General features: G+C 30.9%; 1 protein-coding gene across 1 annotated transcript in view; it reads right to left on the reverse strand.

Annotated features, from left to right (window-relative positions):
- Positions 1 to 20,055, reverse strand: part of LOC143258585 (snake venom 5'-nucleotidase-like) — a 71,562-nt gene extending 51,507 nt beyond the window's left edge. Inside the window, exon 1 of the mRNA XM_076517770.1 lies at positions 18,568 to 20,055. Within this exon, the coding sequence (XP_076373885.1) occupies positions 18,568 to 18,771 (204 nt within the window). The 5' untranslated portion in view covers positions 18,772 to 20,055. The remainder of the gene's footprint in view (positions 1 to 18,567) is intronic.
- Positions 20,056 to 20,796: the final 741 nt, after the last annotated feature.

Raw genomic sequence — 20,796 nt, forward strand, 5'->3', positions numbered from 1 at the left:
AACGCTAAGATTTGGGGCTCTATCTATGTGGTGGTCAAATAGCAGATAGCTCATTATGTAGCTCCGCACAAAAACAACAAATTAATATTCTAGGATCCTCTCGCGACATCTTTGCGAGTAAAGTTTGAACGAAATCGTCATTTGTTGAATGTACATTAAAAATGGATGAGATATTTTCAGCTATATGCTATACGTTGATCCCAATTTTTTATTAAATTACAACTTCGTCAATGATGAGTGTTTACTAAGTTAATATGGAATTTGAAAACAAAAATTGTCCACATAAAATAAGAAAATAGCAATAAAACATGACGCGGTATATAATAATACGTAGGAAGCAACTGCTAATTCTGAATGATGACGTTATATTAATCAAGAATAATGCCAGTTTACCAGTTCTCATTCCATTATACGTTATCATCTCCATAAACTCTAATATAGCGTATATGTTTTGCAGTCTTTATGTCCCATGACTGGTGTTGGGTTCGTGGGTGGTTTCTTTTAACAAACGTTTCAGGTGCTCGCAGTCAAATAAATATTAAATTGTTGTTGAAATTGATTTCGGTGGGCCTGTATTTTATTTTCAGAAAAATTAATAAATTGACTGTACTATAGAAGGTTTCTGTAGGCCTAACTGGAACTCCAACAGCTTGTATACCAAGCAACGATTTTTTGTTTGTTTGGAAATTTCGCACAAAGCTACTCGAGGGCTATCTTGTTTGTTTGGGAATTTCGCACAAAACTACTCGAGGGCTATCTGTGCTAGCCGTCCCTAATTTAGCAGTGTAAGACTAGAGGGAAGGCAGCTAGTCATCACCACCCACCGCCAACTCTTGGGCTACTCTTTTACCAACGAATAGTGGGATTGTACGTCACATTATAACACCCCCACGGCATGGATGGCGAGCATGTTTGGTGCGACGCGGGCGCGAACCCGTGACCCTCGGATTACGAGTCGCACGCCTTAGGCGCTACGCCATGCCGGGCCTCCAAGCAACGAAGAAGATATCTTTCTTGGATTATTTTACAATGACCAGCGTTTTCAACTCTTAGTTATGAAAACTAATAATATTTTCGACTATAACTGGGTGTGATGTGAAGCTCTAAGGCTCAAGTATTCTCATTTTCATTAAATGTACTTCTTTGTTATAATTAAGTTTACAGGGGCTTTACATTTTCATTAAATGTACTTATCTGTTATAATTAAGTTTACAGGGCTTTACATTTTAATTAAATGTACTTATCTGTTATAATTAAGTTTACAGGGGTTTTATATTTTAATTAAATGTACTTATCTGTTATAATTAAGTTTACAGGGGCTTTATATTTTAATTAAATGTACTTATCTGTTATAATTGAGATTACAGGGCTTTACATTTTTATTAAGTGTACTTATCTGTTATAATTAAGTTTACAGGGGCTTTACATTTTAATTAAATGTACTTATCTGTTATAATTAAGTTTACAGGGGCTTTACATTTTCATTAAATGTACTTATCTGTTATAATTAAGTTTACAGGGGCTTTACATTTTCATTAAATGTACTTATCTGTTATAATTAAGTTTACAGGGGCTTTACATTTTCATTAAATGTACTTATCTGTTATAATTAAGTTTACAGGGGCTTTACATTTTCATTAAATGTACTTATCTGTTATAATTAAGTTTACAGGGGCTTTACATTTTCATTAAATGTACTTATCTGTTATAATTAAGTTTACAGGGGCTTTACATTTTCATTAAATGTACTTATCTGTTATAATTAAGTTTACAGGGCTTTACATTTTCATTAAATGTACTTATCTGTTATAATTAAGTTTACAGGGCTTTACATTTTAATTAAATGTACTTATCTGTTATAATTAAGTTTACAGGGCTTTACATTTTAATTAAATGTACTTATAATTAAGTTTGTTATAATTAATTAAATGTTTACAGGGCTTTACATTTTAATTAAATGTACTTGTCTGTTATAATTAAGTTTACATTTTAATTAAATGTACTTATCTGTTATAATTAAGTTTACTTATCTGTTATAATTAAGGGGCTTTACATTTTAATTAAATGTACTTATCTGTTATAATTAAGTTTACAGGGCTTTACATTTTAATTAAATGTACTTATCTGTTATAATTAAGTTTACAGGGCTTTACATTTTAATTAAATGTACTTATCTGTTATAATTAAGTTTACAGGGCTTTACATTTTAATTAAATGTACTTATCTGTTATAATTAAGTTTACAGGGCTTTACATTTTAATTAAATGTACTTATCTGTTATAATTAAGTTTACAGGGCTTTACATTTTAATTAAATGTACTTATCTGTTATAATTAAGTTTTTACAGGTTATAATTAAGTTTACTTTACATTTTAATTAAATGTACTTATCTGTTATAATTAAGTTTACAGGGCTTTACATTTTAATTAAATGTACTTATCTGTTATAATTAAGTTTACAGGGCTTTACATTTTAATTAAATGTACTTATCTGTTATAATTAAGTTTACAGGGCTTTACATTTTAATTAAATGTACTTATCTGTTATAATTAAGTTTACAGGGCTTTACATTTTAATTAAATGTACTTATCTGTTATAATTAAGTTTACAGGGCTTTACATTTTAATTAAATGTACTTATCTGTTATAATTAAGTTTACAGGGGCTTTACATTTTAATTAAATGTACTTATCTGTTATAATTAAGTTTACAGGGCTTTACATTTTAATTAAATGTACTTATCTGTTATAATTAAGTTTACAGGGCTTTACATTTTAATTAAATGTACTTATCTGTTATAATTAAGTTTACAGGGCTTTACATTTTAATTAAATGTACTTATCTGTTATAATTAAGTTTACAGGGCTTTACATTTTAATTAAATGTACTTATCTGTTATAATTAAGTTTACAGGGCTTTACATTTTAATTAAATGTACTTATCTGTTATAATTAAGTTTACAGGGCTTTACATTTTAATTAAATGTACTTATCTGTTATAATTAAGTTTACAGGGCTTTACATTTTAATTAAATGTACTTATCTGTTATAATTAAGTTTACAGGGCTTTACATTTTAATTAAATGTACTTATCTGTTATAATTAAGTTTACAGGGCTTTACATTTTAATTAAATGTACTTATCTGTTATAATTAAGTTTACAGGGCTTTACATTTTAATTAAATGTACTTATCTGTTATAATTAAGTTTACAGGGCTTTACATTTTAATTAAATGTACTTATCTGTTATAATTAAGTTTACAGGGCTTTACATTTTAATTAAATGTACTTATCTGTTATAATTAAGTTTACAGGGCTTTACATTTTAATTAAATGTACTTATCTGTTATAATTAAGTTTACAGGGCAGGGCTTTACATTTTAATTAAATGTACTTATCTGTTATAATTAAGTTTACAGGGCTTTACATTTTCATTAAATGTACTTATCTGTTATAATTAAGTTTACAGGGCTTTACATTTTAATTAAATGTACTTATCTGTTATAATTAAGTTTACAGGGGCTTTACATTTTCATTAAATGTACTTATCTGTTATAATTAAGTTTACAGGGCTTTACATTTTAATTAAATGTACTTATCTGTTATAATTAAGTTTACAGGGCTTTACATTTTAATTAAATGTACTTATCTGTTATAATTAAGTTTACAGGGCTTTACATTTTAATTAATGTACTTATCTGTTATAATTAAGTACAGGGGCTTTACATTTTCATTAAATGTACTTATCTGTTATAATTAAGTTTACAGGGCTTTACATTTTAATTAAATGTACTTATCTGTTATAATTAAGTTTACAGGGCTTTACATTTTAATTAAATGTACTTATCTGTTATAATTAAGTTTACAGGGGCTTTACATTTTCATTAAATGTACTTATCTGTTATAATTAAGTTTACAGGGCTTTACATTTTAATTAAATGTACTTATCTGTTATAATTAAGTTTACAGGGCTTTACATTTTAATTAAATGTACTTATCTGTTATAATTAAGTTTACAGGGCTTTACATTTTAATTAAATGTACTTATCTGTTATAATTAAGTTTACAGGGCTTTACATTTTAATTAAATGTACTTATCTGTTATAATTAAGTTTACAGGGGCTTTACATTTTAATTAAATGTACTTATCTGTTATAATTAAGTTTACAGGGCTTTACATTTTAATTAAATGTACTTATCTGTTATAATTAAGTTTACAGGGCTTTACATTTTAATTAAATAATTACTTATCTGTTATAATTAAGTTTACAGGGCTTTACATTTTCATTAAATGTACTTATCTGTTATAATTAAGTTTACAGGGCTTTACATTTTAATTAAATGTACTTATCTGTTATAATTAAGTTTACAGGGGCTTTACATTTTAATTAAATGTACTTATCTGTTATAATTAAGTTTACAGGGCTTTACATTTTAATTAAATGTACTTATCTGTTATAATTAAGTTTACAGGGCTTTACATTTTAATTAAATGTACTTATCTGTTATAATTAAGTTTACAGGGCTTTACATTTTAATTAAATGTACTTATCTGTTATAATTAAGTTTACAGGGCTTTACATTTTAATTAAATGTACTTATCTGTTATAATTAAGTTTACAGGGCTTTACATTTTAATTAAATGTACTTATCTGTTATAATTAAGTTTACAGGGCTTTACATTTTAATTAAATGTACTTATCTGTTATAATTAAGTTTACAGGGCTTTACATTTTAATTAAATGTACTTATCTGTTATAATTAAGTTTACAGGGCTTTACATTTTAATTAAATGTACTTATCTGTTATAATTAAGTTTACAGGGCTTTACATTTTAATTAAATGTACTTATCTGTTATAATTAAGTTTACAGGGGGCTTTACATTTTAATTAAATGTACTTATCTGTTATAATTAAGTTTACAGGGCTTTACATTTTAATTAAATGTACTTATCTGTTATAATTAAGTTTACAGGGCTTTACATTTTAATTAAATGTACTTATCTGTTATAATTAAGTTTACAGGGCTTTACATTTTAATTAAATGTACTTATCTGTTATAATTAAGTTTACAGGGCTTTACATTTTAATTAAATGTACTTATCTGTTATAATTAAGTTTACAGGGCTTTACATTTTAATTAAATGTACTTATCTGTTATAATTAAGTTTACAGGGCTTTACATTTTAATTAAATGTACTTATCTGTTATAATTAAGTTTACAGGGCTTTACATTTTAATTAAATGTACTTATCTGTTATAATTAAGTTTACAGGGGCTTTACATTTTAATTAAATGTACTTATCTGTTATAATTAAGTTTACAGGGCTTTACATTTTAATTAAATGTACTTATCTGTTATAATTAAGTTTACAGGGCTTTACATTTTAATTAAATGTACTTATCTGTTATAATTAAGTTTACAGGGCTTTACATTTTAATTAAATGTACTTATCTGTTATAATTAAGTTTACAGGGCTTTACATTTTAATTAAATGTACTTATCTGTTATAATTAAGTTTACAGGGCTTTACATTTTAATTAAATGTACTTATCTGTTATAATTAAGTTTACAGGGGCTTTACATTTTAATTAAATGTACTTATCTGTTATAATTAAGTTTACAGGGCTTTACATTTTAATTAAATGTACTTATCTGTTATAATTAAGTTTACAGGGGCTTTACATTTTAATTAAATGTACTTATCTGTTATAATTAAGTTTACAGGGCTTTACATTTTAATTAAATGTACTTATCTGTTATAATTAAGTTTACAGGGCTTTACATTTTAATTAAATGTACTTATCTGTTATAATTAAGTTTACAGGGCTTTACATTTTAATTAAATGTACTTATCTGTTATAATTAAGTTTACAGGGGCTTTACATTTTAATTAAATGTACTTATCTGTTATAATTAAGTTTACAGGGCTTTACATTTTAATTAAATGTACTTATCTGTTATAATTAAGTTTACAGGGCTTTACATTTTAATTAAATGTACTTATCTGTTATAATTAAGTTTACAGGGCTTTACATTTTAATTAAATGTACTTATCTGTTATAATTAAGTTTACAGGGCTTTACATTTTAATTAAATGTACTTATCTGTTATAATTAAGTTTACAGGGCTTTACATTTTAATTAAATGTACTTATCTGTTATAATTAAGTTTACAGGGCTTTACATTTTAATTAAATGTACTTATCTGTTATAATTAAGTTTACAGGGGCTTTACATTTTAATTAAATGTACTTATCTGTTATAATTAAGTTTACAGGGGCTTTACATTTTAATTAAATGTACTTATCTGTTATAATTAAGTTTACAGGGGCTTTACATTTTAATTAAATGTACTTATCTGTTATAATTAAGTTTACAGGGCTTTACATTTTAATTAAATGTACTTATCTGTTATAATTAAGTTTACAGGGCTTTACATTTTCATTAAATGTACTTATCTGTTATAATTAAGTTTACAGGGCTTTACATTTTAATTAAATGTACTTATCTGTTATAATTAAGTTTACAGGGCTTTACATTTTAATTAAATGTACTTATCTGTTATAATTAAGTTTACAGGGCTTTACATTTTATAATTAAGTTTACAGGGGCTTTATTAAATGTACTTATCTGTTATAATTAAGTTTACAGGGCTTTACATTTTAATTAAATGTACTTATCTGTTATAATTAAGTTTACAGGGCTTTACATTTTCATTAAATGTACTTATCTGTTATAATTAAGTTTACAGGGCTTTACATTTTAATTAAATGTACTTATCTGTTATAATTAAGTTTACAGGGCTTTACATTTTAATTAAATGTACTTATCTGTTATAATTAAGTTTACAGGGCTTTACATTTTAATTAAATGTACTTATCTGTTATAATTAAGTTTACAGGGCTTTACATTTTAATTAAATGTACTTATCTGTTATAATTAAGTTTACAGGGCTTTACATTTTCATTAAATGTACTTATCTGTTATAATTAAGTTTACAGGGTTTACAGGGCTTTACATTTTCATTAAATGTACTTATCTGTTATAATTAAGATTACAGGGCTTTACATTTTCATTAAATGTACTTATCTGTTATAATTAAGTTTACAGGGCTTTACATTTTAATTAAATGTACTTATCTGTTATAATTAAGTTTACAGGGGCTTTACATTTTAATTAAATGTACTTATCTGTTATAATTAAGTTTACAGGGGCTTTACATTTTAATTAAATGTACTTATCTGTTATAATTAAGTTTACAGGGGCTTTACATTTTAATTAAATGTACTTATCTGTTATAATTAAGTTTACAGGGGCTTTACATTTTCATTAAATGTACTTATCTGTTATAATTAAGTTTACAGGGCTTTACATTTTAATTAAATGTACTTATCTGTTATAATTAAGTTTACAGGGGCTTTACATTTTAATTAAATGTACTTATCTGTTATAATTAAGTTTACAGGGGCTTTACATTTTAATTAAATGTACTTATCTGTTATAATTAAGTGTACAGGGGCTTTACATTTTAATTAAATGTACTTATCTGTTATAATTAAGGGCTTTACATTTTAATTAAATGTACTTATCTGTTATAATTAAGTTTACAGGGGCTTTACATTTTAATTAAATGTACTTATCTGTTATAATTAAGTTTACATGGGCTTTACATTTTAATTAAATGTACTTATCTGTTATAATTAAGTTTACAGGGCTTTACATTTTAATTAAATGTACTTATCTGTTATAATTAAGTTTACAGGGCTTTACATTTTAATTAAATGTACTTATCTGTTATAATTAAGTTTACAGGGCTTTACATTTTAATTAAATGTACTTATCTGTTATAATTAAGTTTACAGGGGCTTTACATTTTAATTAAATGTACTTATCTGTTATAATTAAGTTTACAGGGCTTTACATTTTAATTAAATGTACTTATCTGTTATAATTTAATTAAAATGTACTTATCTGTTATAATTAAGTTTACAGGGCTTTACATTTTAATTAAATGTACTTATCTGTTATAATTAAGATTACAGGGCTTTACATTTTAATTAAATGTACTTATCTGTTATAATTAAGATTACAGGGGCTTTACATTTTAATTAAATGTACTTATCTGTTATAATTAAGTTTACAGGGCTTTACATTTTCATTAAATGTACTTATCTGTTATAATTAAGTTGACAGGGGCTTTACATTTTAATTAAATGTACTTATCTGTTATAATTAAGTTTACAGGGCTTTACATTTTAATTAAATGTACTTATCTGTTATAATTAAGTTTACAGGGCTTTACATTTTCATTAAATGTACTTATCTGTTATAATTAAGTTTACAGGGCTTTACATTTTAATTAAATGTACTTATCTGTTATAATTAAGTTTACAGGGCTTTACATTTTAATTAAATGTACTTATCTGTTATAATTAAGTTTACAGGGCTTTACATTTTAATTAAATGTACTTATCTGTTATAATTAAGTTTACAGGGCTTTACATTTTAATTAAATGTACTTCTGTTATAATTAAGTTTACAGGGGCTTTACATTTTAATTAAATGTACTTATCTGTTATAATTAAGTGTACAGGGGCTTTACATTTTAATTAAATGTACTTATCTGTTATAATTAAGTTTACAGGGCTTTACATTTTAATTAAATGTACTTATCTGTTATAATTAAGTTTACAGGGCTTTACATTTTAATTAAATGTACTTATCTGTTATAATTAAGTTTACAGGGGCTTTACATTTTCATTAAATGTACTTATCTGTTATAATTAAGTTTACAGGGCTTTACATTTTAATTAAATGTACTTATCTGTTATAATTAAGTTTACAGGGGCTTTACATTTTCATTAAATGTACTTATCTGTTATAATTAAGTTTACAGGGGCTTTACATTTTCATTAAATGTACTTATCTGTTATAATTAAGTTTACAGGGGCTTTACATTTTAATTAAATGTACTTATCTGTTATAATTAAGTTTACAGGGGCTTTACAATTTCATTAAATGTACTTATCTGTTATAATTAAGTTTACAGGGGCTTTACATTTTCATTAAATGTACTTATCTGTTATAATTAAGTTTACAGGGGCTTTACAATTTCATTAAATTTGTATGTCTTAATTCAGTATACGTATGTTAAATTTACTTGTATATTTTGATATAATTTCAGGCACGTGCGCGGGGGGAGGGTTCTAGAGGGTTTCAACCGAACCCTCTATTTTTGTGATGTAAAAGAAATGCTTACATAGCTATAGAGCAGCTGTTATTGGTATTTAACGTTTTGTTCATTGAATACATTCTTCTGACAAAGTATTTGCATTTTTAGGGGGCTCGAAATAGTCACATGTCTCAAAGCCCCCAAAGTATTAGTATGCTTTGGACAGTATGTGTTCGCTTTTGATCTCACAAATTAGAGCGGACCTGAATTTACTTTTGTATTTTCATTAATCTTGCACGTGCGTTTTTGCCAGATTCATCTGCCCAATATTTTCATTAAATTTTACGTATTTTATTTTTTTTGTTAAATGTCCATGCATTTCTCGATATTTAACTTTAATTTTTGTGATTGAAAATTGGAACAAAACATAAATTCTCAATCAGTTTGTTACCATCACCTAGTTATCATTTTAATGATATTCTTTTACCTTCAAATTTCTGTTTGTCACCTGAACAACATATAATGTAATAGGCTAAATGATTAGTTCAGAGACTTTTGTGGTACACGTAGATCGGAGGGAAGGCAACATTATACTGCCCCACCGTCTGTAGTGGCTACTCGTAACCAAATAGCGAGATTGACAGAGTATTATAACGAACTGACAGTTGAAAGTACGTAATGTATGTGGCAACAGTTCCTCGATTTAATGTGCTAGCCACTAGGTCATTCTTCAGTTTAACGTTTTTGCACCCGAATGTCTATTATGTTTCTACTCTCATGATATACGTCTATGAGCTGAACTTAATGTAATATACAGAGACTGAGTGTTATATTATCCATGTTGCCATGTCCGACCATGCTCTATCTGACGACCATGAATCAAGACAATAGCTCTGAAGCGTAATTTTACTAAAATGCTCCGTCGTAAGGTTGTTATGTCTTAAGCACGCCATCTGTTTCTGTTTGCTTTTCATAATCTATCTAGTGTACAAAGATGATAGTTTTTCATTATCAGTTTCAATGGTTTGATCACACAGAAATCCACTTGAGAGATATGTCGTTGTATCATGCAACGTGATTATCGATTTTATTCCTAATCTTCTTGAGATGTGTGATGTGTGAACGGGTATATCTTGGATAAAAGTTGTGTTTATGTTGCATAGTGCTGCCTTGGATACGTGGACGGCTTCTATCATTGGTCATTTTATTCGAGAATTCTTATCTGTTATAAAATTCCATTCTTTATTTTCCACAGTTTGAGAACGACTTGTTTTATTCCTCTTTCGGGAAGGTCCTGGAGCCTCAACTTGATCCAAATTCGTATATTTTCTAATGTCATTAAGTACAAGAGATATCACCGTCTTGGTTATTCTATATCATGATCTGAATGCACTTTTATGATGTAAGCGTATGAATATTTTACAACGAAAAACGCCGTTACTTACCTTCGCAAAAGCTATAATGTCAAAATGTTGTTCTGATACGTTCTATTCCACCGTGGCTTTAAATTGAATGTGAATCTCACGCGACTTTGGTTTTACATATTTAAATCGATTTAATATAACATATTAAACCCCTTTATACGATACATAAACTATTCCTGAAAGATAATTGATAGATTTAAGTCTATATCAAGACACAAGGTGTTGTACCGTGCGACCAAAAAACCCGCAGAACACACTGCATGCTTTTGCGTGTTTTTTTTTTTTAATTTCGCGTAAAGCTACACGAAGGCTATCTGCGCTAACCGTTCCTAATTTAGCAGTGTAAAACTAGAGGGAAGACAGCTAGTCATCACCACCCACCGCCAACTTCTTTTACCAATGAATAGTGAGATTGATCGTTACCTCATAATGCCCCCGGGGATTCGAACAATTTTCCTGTAGAGTGGACTATAATAATCCAAACTACCATATATTTTCAATGGATGTGCAATACTGGATTCTTACTTCATATACTAAATTTCAAGGTAAGCCATTAAGAAATGCACGAGACGTGAAATATACAATGTTGATCGAATTTCTTCCTTTTTTTTTTCCGAACCGAAAGTATGAAAAATTTATTTGATATAGAAACATACATAACTTTTATGGACTGTTTTTCAAATTTGATACACCTGGTAGATATTTAAAGCCGTCAACAACAAACGGGGTTCGTTCGTGTGTTGTGTGTATATATATAAATATATAAAAACTTAAGTGTGTGTGCTAGTTAAATCCAATCCGGGATTAAGGCATGGGCTAACCGGGCTGAAGCCCAGGGCCTCACACTAATTAGGGTGTTTCTATAAGTTGAAAAGCCTTGGGCCAATAAAATCCGTAATCCGGTCTTGAACTCTTCCAGATACTGAAACGAAAATACATGGAGAATGTTTAATCGTTAATAAATTCAAACAAAATAATTGTGTTGATTTTTAAGCCTGAAAGAATAATTTCAGGTGTAAATATAGGAGAATGCGCAATTAAGCCAATTATACAGACTTCTATTCCATCACATGTATACCACGTATAGCTTTGCATACATGTAGAAAGTAGTAAATGTTAGCAGGGCTACAATCATAAATGTGTATGTGTGTGAATGTGGGGCTGTTGTTTTTCTTGGTGTCGGTATTAATAAAATTAAATATATATATGCATAAAAAGCCCAGATTTTAGTTAGGTACTAGTTTCATGCTTGTATCTCATGCGCAGATTATAAAACTTTACATATAGGTAACTAATCATTTCCTAGAGTCCACACTGTTAACAAGAATGCTCATAATATTATTTCGTATTCGTGTTTCACGTGCAGATGCATAGTACCTAAAGAAAGCTAGGCTACTATAACACATGTTTTAAAAACCTTTTTTCAAACTTCTATCACCTGTGCAACGTAAGCAGGTATCTAATAACACTCCCAGTATACATGCTAAATAAACTTGTTTCGTACTTGTCTCTCATGAGCAGGTATTTAATAAGTATTTAATAACCTGGTGGAGGCCATACCATCAGCACAGTTGTTGCATAACTTTGTTTCGCAATTATTCCTCACGTGCAGGTATCTAATAACCTGGTGGTGGCTATATCACGAGCACATATGCTTTATAAACTTGTTTCTCACTTGCATCTCACGTACAGGCATCCGATAACCTGGTGGAGGCCAGACCACCAGCAAGAATACGTTACGAACTTGTTTGGCAGAGTTTCAACATGCAAATTTTCTACCTGGATTACATGTAAACTTGGCACACATACCTGCTACTTTTTTCTGACTGTCTTATTTTAACAATTTTGGTGATATCACGACTAAAAAAGATTCCATTTTTTTATGAAAAATATTTTCTTCACTCTTCGGGAAGTATCAACTGCTAATCGTCAGACTATGTATCCATTAAAAGATACTTGAAACAAGTTCATTAAAAATTCGTAGGATGATTACTCCATATAGAAAAGATAAAAAAAAAACAACTGTTTGACCAGTTATAGATGTGTTCACTCTATCGCCTTACACGTTGCCTGAAAAATAAACAAAGCCTATACTAAGCATGATGTCACGTTAAGAAAAGGAGACACGACCTTTCAAACATTGTGTAACAGCTCAAGCTTGTTTTAAGAACTGTTATATTACTCAGAGCATTCGAGACCCCAGTGGCACAGCGGAATGTCTGTGGACTTACAACAGGGTATCGATATCCGTGGCGTGAAGAACAAATATATCCGTTTGTGTAGCTTTGTGCTTGATAACAAACAACAACAATAGAGTAGTCGATACTTGTTGTCGGGATGTTGTGTAGATATAACGATTTGCCCTTAATTTTATAATTATTTTTTAACTCTCGGAATTTCAGTAAATTGTTTATCTTTACGAAAGTATATGCTAACTAATTAGAGGCTAAATAATTTATTTTAAAGATTGTTAACACACACTTACGTGACTGAATGTGCTTAGCTGTTTACCAGTTATTGAAAGTAACTTAACCACTCATAACGTCACTTTTTAAAAGTCAGATCACTGTTAAATTTAGATATTAAGTTTGTGGTAAACTATATATAAGTATGTGGTTATGGAGGTTTTATTTCATTCCTATCAAGACTTCTTCATTCCTATCAAGACTCCTTGAACCTTCGTGTTTTTCTAACGTCATGGATATACATCATGTTGTGTAGCTCAGTTTCCTTCAACATTGTGTCGTGTTGCTCTGGTTTTCTCTCGTTGTAACTTTATGTATGTTTTTTTCTTTTATGCTTAATTTCTGGAGGCAAACTTCAACTTTATTCACCAGAAAACTAGTATCTGTAGAACCAGTGTTACCATCAATGAATTCGTTGAATAATGGGATGGTTTATTTAAATAACGTATCATTATTTTAACTGTGGCATGTAGAGTGTTCTGTGTTCTCATCATGCCATTTCCTTTGGTTTATTGTCAATGATTTGTTAGTCACAATATCAGATGTATGTTTTGCATTATTATATCAGTTTTCTTAGTTTATTATCAACACTCTTGGTTTATTCACAATGGTTAGTTAGTAAAACAAACCGGTTGTAATATCTGTTTTACACTCTTAGAGCATTTTCCTTGGTTTCTTACCAATAGTTGGTTAATCAAAATATTTTACGTAAAATCTATTTTACACTATTACAGCAGTTTCCTTTGTTTATTATCAATAGTTGGCTAATCAAAATAGTTTATGTAAAATCTATCTTACACTATTATAGCAGTTTCCTTGGTTTATTATCAGAGGGTGATGTAACATTTGTTTTACATTGTTAGAGCAGTTTCGTTTTTTGTTATCCTTGGGGAGCAGTATCTATTCCCTAAAGGTTTTTATCTGCAGTTCCTTGCAATATAGACTCTGCATAGCCAGGTGGTTAAAGCACTCGACTCGTAATCCGAGGGTTGCGGGTTCGAATCCCTGTCACACCAAACATCCTCGCTCTTTCAGCCGTGACGTCAATCCCACTATTCGTTGGTAAAAAGTAGCCCAAGAGTTGGCAGTGGGTGGTGATGACTAGGTGCTTTCCCTCTAGTCCTATACTGCAAAATTAGAGACAGCTAGCGCAGGTAGCCCTCGTGTACCTTTGCGCGAAAGGCAAAAGAATCCAAACCAATTCTTGCAATATGTCGTTTTAAGTTGCAGCTGAAACAGATTCCAACAGAGCTGTGTTATTAGTTCATAGAGTTTTTCTAGACCTCCATCAGATAGAATTGTTGTTTATATATTATTTAATCTGACACGGCAAAATCTAGACCACACATTCTTCTGTTTTCCGACATGGCGTCCCAATGTCTTAAAGAAAAAAACGCCCAAATTATTATTTTTTTTATTTCAGCCGCTTGCAGTAAGATCGTCAGTTGGTTATTGTTGATTGTTTAAAGTCATTAGAATCTCGTTAAGCACGTATGAACTTTGAAGAATGTTTATATTTTAACTGAAATATTACATTTTTATTTGATACTTTCTGGCCGCCGCTACACACAGAATTTTACAAACACTCAAATCATTGTGTTTATTCTGAAAAGGTTATGTGATTTTATTACTTTGAGCTGTATAAAGACACGAAACATGAGGTAACAATAATGAATTTTATACGCCATCAAATCACAAATCTTGATTAAACGTACAACAGTTCCCTCTCTAACTTTGATTAAATGTTAAATAATTTCCTAACTTTGATTAACGGCGAGTAAAACCAACGATACTTGTTTGTTTGTTTTTTGAATTTCGCACAAAGCTACTCGAGGGTTATCTGCGCTAGCCGTCCATAATTTGGCAGTGTAAGACTAGAAGGAAGGCAGCTAGTCATCATCACCCACCACTAACTCTTGGGCTACTCTTTTACCAACGAATAGTAGGATTGTACGTCACATTATAACACCCCCACGGCTGGGAGGGCGAGCATGTTTGGTGCGACCGGGATTCGAACCCGCGACCCTCGGATTACGAGTCGAACGCCTTAACACACTCGGCGATGCCGGGCCCCCAACGATACTTTACGATACCATTAATAACCTGACGATGTTAGGAGTGACGTCAATCGCTACTACTCAAACTACGTAAATGAGATAATTTTATAGGAAATTTAACTAAAAGTCTAGATTTTCTTCTGTCTGATAAGCTCATACTTTTTGGATGATGTTTTTTATTGTTTATATACGACTTTAATTGACTAAAGTTCCTTTATTAATTGGAAAACTTCCTTTAAACATATGTATCAACTCCGATTAGGTTTAATTCGTACATCCTTATTCACTACAGAATAGGTCATGTGTCAAATAATTCATCGTTTTACACGAAACATCTAGTAAGATAACTGGACAACCTATCTACGTCTTCGACAAGTTCAACTCTTAAAACTTTGACAGATGTAGCGAATGTTTGGAAGTTTGACGGCTCTGTGTTGGAAAAATAGTTAACATTTTTAAAAGTATTAAGCGTGCATCAAGAAGCTTTCTGTTTAATACCACATCGATTCATTTTGGAAATGATTTCACACCGTGCTTGGTATTCTTTCTGTGGTAACACCTCATCATAATCTTCTAGTTTCTGAATTTGTCGAGACTACTGAACTGGTTTATTATACACTCCTAACATGAAAAGGTAGTGGTGTAGTTGAAGAAGTCCAGATAAGTCCTGAAGTAATAAGCAGTAAATCAGTGGTGTTAACAGGTGTAGATCAGGTGAATTAATGGTGTTTAAGGTTGATATTATTGAGCAGATGCAGAGAAATTGGCGTGGTTAGTTTGATCCTTGTGTTTAATAATCATTTTTCCTGATGTTTTATGTTGCATATGATGCCATATGGCGCTTATTGGATCTCCTCTCCCTCATCGATGTCCTTTTTTTTTTCAATTCGTCAATTTTGTTATTATAAGTCTTCTGTGCCTCTGCTATGTTTTTTTATAAAACTAGTTTAGGTTCGTTAATATTCTGTACATCGTATGTACCGTTCTTACAATTGCTCTCTCAAATGCCTCGTATTAACACGGTGGTAAGTCTTCAGGCTTATAACGCTGGAAATCGGATTTAGATACCCATGGTGGCCATAGGACAGTGAGCCTCTTGTACAGCTTTAGCTCAACAACAACTACACCAAGCCTTTCTTAAATTATCATCCATTTACTTTAAATTTCTCTCTCTCTTTCTTGTTTTTTCCCTTGATCTCTCTATTTTCTTTTCATTCCAATTCTTTGATTTTTGTTCTTGATATTTTAATTTTACTTTTCTTCCAATCTTTTGTATATTTTACATATTATTTCGGCCTGGCATGGCCAGGTGGTTAGGGTGCTCGACTCGTTGTAATCTGAGGGTCGCGGGTTCGAATCCTCGTCGCACCAAACATGGAGACATAAAAAATCCGTCAATCCCACTACTCGTTGGTAAAAAAGAGTAGTCCAAGAGGTGGTGGTGGGTGGTGATGACTAACTGCTTTTCCTCTAGCCTTACACTGCTAAATTAGGAACGACTAGCGCAGATAGCCCTCGTGTAGCTTTTCGCGAAATTCAAACAAACAAACAAACACTTACGTTAGTGAACATGAATAGCGAAATGCAATTAGAAGAATGGTAAAGTCTTTTTCTCTTTCATCAATCAAGAATATCTAGTCTGTAAACAAAGCGTTTTGTTTTATGTTTATCAGCATGAATTATAACTGGGAATAGTACTTGAAATAATGAAACAAAGCGATAAGTATTTCTTCTTCTAAAGTCTTCTATAAACATTGTCCAATAGCTCTTGTGTAGCTTTGCGCTAAATTCAAAACCAAACAAACGATTTTTTTAAATAATGTTTGAAGAACATGTCGTCATCTTGAAATTAAAACTTGATTCGATTACGTTTTTGCGGAAATAAACCTAACCCCTTAGTAATATAACAGTTTTTATAAACATGGACTTTTTATCATTCGGTAAAAACAAACAAACTAATGCGAATTCCAGTCCACTTAATGGTAACGAAAGCGTTTTACTTCTTGAAATTATGAACGATAGCTTTGACTTACAAATAACCCGAAGTATTCACTTGATAATTTATCCAATATCTGTAATACTTCGTAGAAACAAAAACTCTGAATTTACAAAAGTGAATAAACCGACCGAGTAGGAGACAAACGGAATAACACACTGGCAAACACGATTATCAAATGCCTAAATTCAACAGGTATAGTCAACTAATTATTAAATATTAATTGTTAAAACAAAGCTGTAATTCGTTAGGGTTGAGATATTATGAAAAAAATTCTTAAAACAAAGCTATGACTTTATCAGACAGTTTGGTTTGAATTTCCATCCCTAATTTAGCAGTGTAAGACTAGAGGGAAAGCAGCTAGTCATCACCACCCACCGCCAACTCTTGGGCTACTCTTTTAACAACTAACAGTGAGATTGACTGTTAGGTATAGTCAACACGACGGCTATCTGCGCTAGCCATCCCTAATTTAGCAGTGTAAGACTAGAGGGAAAGCAGCTAGTCATCACCACCCACCGCCAACTCTTGGGCTACTCTTTTAACAACTAACAGTGAGATTGACTGTAACATTATAACGTCCCCACGGCTGGGTGGTCGAGCATGTTTGGCGCGACCGGGATGCGAACCCGCGACCCTCAGGTTACGAGTCAAACGCTTTAACCCACCTGACCATACCGAGTCTCATCAGACAGAGTAAAACATTATCAGGTATTAACTGTTAAGACAAAGTTATGACTTCATCAGACAGAGTCCAAACGTTATCAGGTGCTAACTGTTAAAGCAAGGCTGTGAATTAATCAGACAGGGTCAACACGTCTTTAAGTATTAATTGTTATAAATCACCTCTGCTACAGCGGTAAGTCAACGGACTCATAACACTAAAATTTATGGTTCTGTCCCCAGCGGTGGACATATCAGATAGCTTAGTGTGACTTTGCTACTAAACAAATAATAATTTTTATATTTTTTTGGTATATTTTTGATACAGATACAAACATACTTTTTCTTATCCATATAAATAATTCATTTTAATTGTATTGATATTAGAATAATACAATTTTTGTTTTATTGCGCTTGAAATATTTCACATACATTTAAGATATTTTCTTTTGTTAAGATTAAGGATGGATTTTTGTCACACATACTTTCCTATTTATCCTTCAACTTTTAATTTAATAATACTGAAATTGTTAGCAGTAAACTTAACTTACTGTCAAAGAATTGCAAAGTAAAATATACTTGACTTCAGCTACATACGAAAGTTCTCATCATAAGAAGAAATATTTGCTAAGTATTATACAACTCTCCCCCACATGTTGATAACTGAGTAGAATAGGAAACAAAATAATAATTATAAAAACTAGTATGGCATACCATACGTCGATGAGATTCGTAAAATAAAAGACGCAGTTGTTATCGCTGTTATTTTGTTGTTAGTAAACTTCTTACCTTTGTCATCTGTCGAGCGACACCACCGAAACACTTGCCCTGTGTGGCCTCATCAGAGGGACACCTGCCACCGTACTTGTTCAGCTGTCCGAACCTAGCGTGAACATCATTCGTATGTAAGATAGTAAGATTAAAATTCGCCCTTGAGGATTCTATAAGAAAGGACACGAAACACAAAAATACGCCCACGTACTTCTCTTTCATTTTTCAAGGTTTGAAATCAAGTGTTTTAAAAAATATACACTCTAGTTTAACTTAGATAACCTCAGTCGTCTTATACTGCTGCTCGTGTGCAACACATGTTTATCTCTCTGTCAGCGCGTGAAGTTGTGATTTCTTTCTGACCGCGTGCTTATGCTCGGGCGCTTTGGCGTGCGTGCTGCGAGTGTCAAGTCAGTCACACAGCAACGAAAAACTTATGATGCAGTTCTCTTAGAAAGGTGTATCTTCGGTGTATAATGTCTTTGTAGGCGTCCGTAGCAACGAGGCTAGTGAAGGATAAATAGACCTGAACCCAACGAAGTATCCATTCGCATTTGTGATGGAAAGCAATTATTTGCATTCTTTTAGTTTAGTAGAATACGAGCTATTATCACAAAAAATACTGTCTTCTCGCGTTAATATATCGAATCCGTCGTCATTTATGGAAATTAAATTATTATAGTTTCATTCCTTTGGTAGGAAACAAACATCGTGAAGTAGCTTCATTTTCACAATTCTTTTATTTATTTACGTTAATATTGTATAAAATTACTTAATGTTTAATATACCATAAAACCCGTAACACCAACAACCAGTAATTCAGTCCTAAGAAAACGATTAAAGCACTTCCCATGACGACTCTTAGATATCCCGTAAAGTTGCAATTGTTATTTCATATTCATAAACACTAGTACCCGATAAATGTACTTTATTTGTGACGTTATATTTCCCATAAACAATTGTAAAATTGATAATGTTTAACAACTAACAAATATAATTACTCGTAATGTTTTACACTTGAGAGTCCATTAGAAAACTACAAGCAGACAAGAAATACGGGGTATTAAGAATTTATGATTATTATGATGCCCAGGCGTGACTCATCATTAGCATGACGAGACATGAATCGGAAACTTCAAGGTTTGAACAACGACATGTTGTTGAACATACACCACACTTTCAGCTGTGTCAGATATATACTCGTTAAGTGTAGTCACTTAGTCGGGGGGAGCTGCTGAGTTAGCACCCTCTTTCTGGTGGGCAGCTATAAAATGGTGAATAATATGCCTAAATCTATGAGTTTTTGTCACTGCCGTTTAGTTCACTTGTTACATTAGAGTCCGTTCAGTAACATTAGGTAGGGTTGGCCTTATTAGTAATTGCTAGCTAGTTCTTCTTAAATTAAAAAGGTATAACCTATTAAAATGAAACTATTTCCCAGTAAACATAGGTTTATGATAATAAACTGAGCTAAAGGGTTAAGGCACAGAATTAACCGATCTAATTGTTCAACTGAGTTAAAAGGTTCAGGTATTTATATTGAAACCTTCTCACTATCACGTGTGATTAATAGTACTATATTTTCGCGTTTACTTGCAGAGCTCATAGGAAAGCCAATAGCACGTGACTTTTCCCTGATCAAGCACTTCTGCGCATGGTTTTCTGTCACAATTGTCTTATGATTGACGCGACGGATAACCTTCGTTTGTTTGTTTTTTCTGAATTTCGCGCAAAGATACACAAGGGCTATCTGCGCTAGCCGTTCCTAATTTAGCAATGTAAAACTAGAGGGAAGGCAGGTAGCTAGCTAGTCATTGCCACTCACCGCCAACTCTTAGGACACTCTTTTTATCAATGAATAGTGGGATTGACCGTCACATATATATAACGCCCCTACGGCTGAAAAGGCGAGCATGTTTGATGTGACAAGGATTCGAACCCGCGATCCTCAGATTACGAGTCGAATGACTTAACCACCTGGCCATACCGGGCCGAAAAGCTTCGTCCAGTTGAGCATATTTTATTTAAGAGGAAATTATATAACGCATTCAATGTGGAGCCTTTTTCTTGGTATTTGTTATTTCTATTCAATGTTTCTACTGCATTTCATACTTAGCAGATTTTCAAAGGAACGTAAATATTTATTTACTATTACGGAAAATTTCAAAAGTTTAATTTGTGTTTGTTTCCACATAAATGATTTCAGCTCAAAAAATGTAAACCACCATTTTAGTTTATATCGTTACA

This window comes from Tachypleus tridentatus, chromosome 8 (assembly GCF_004210375.1).
Source record: "Tachypleus tridentatus isolate NWPU-2018 chromosome 8, ASM421037v1, whole genome shotgun sequence".
In the NCBI taxonomy this organism is placed as follows: domain Eukaryota; kingdom Metazoa; phylum Arthropoda; class Merostomata; order Xiphosura; family Limulidae; genus Tachypleus; species Tachypleus tridentatus.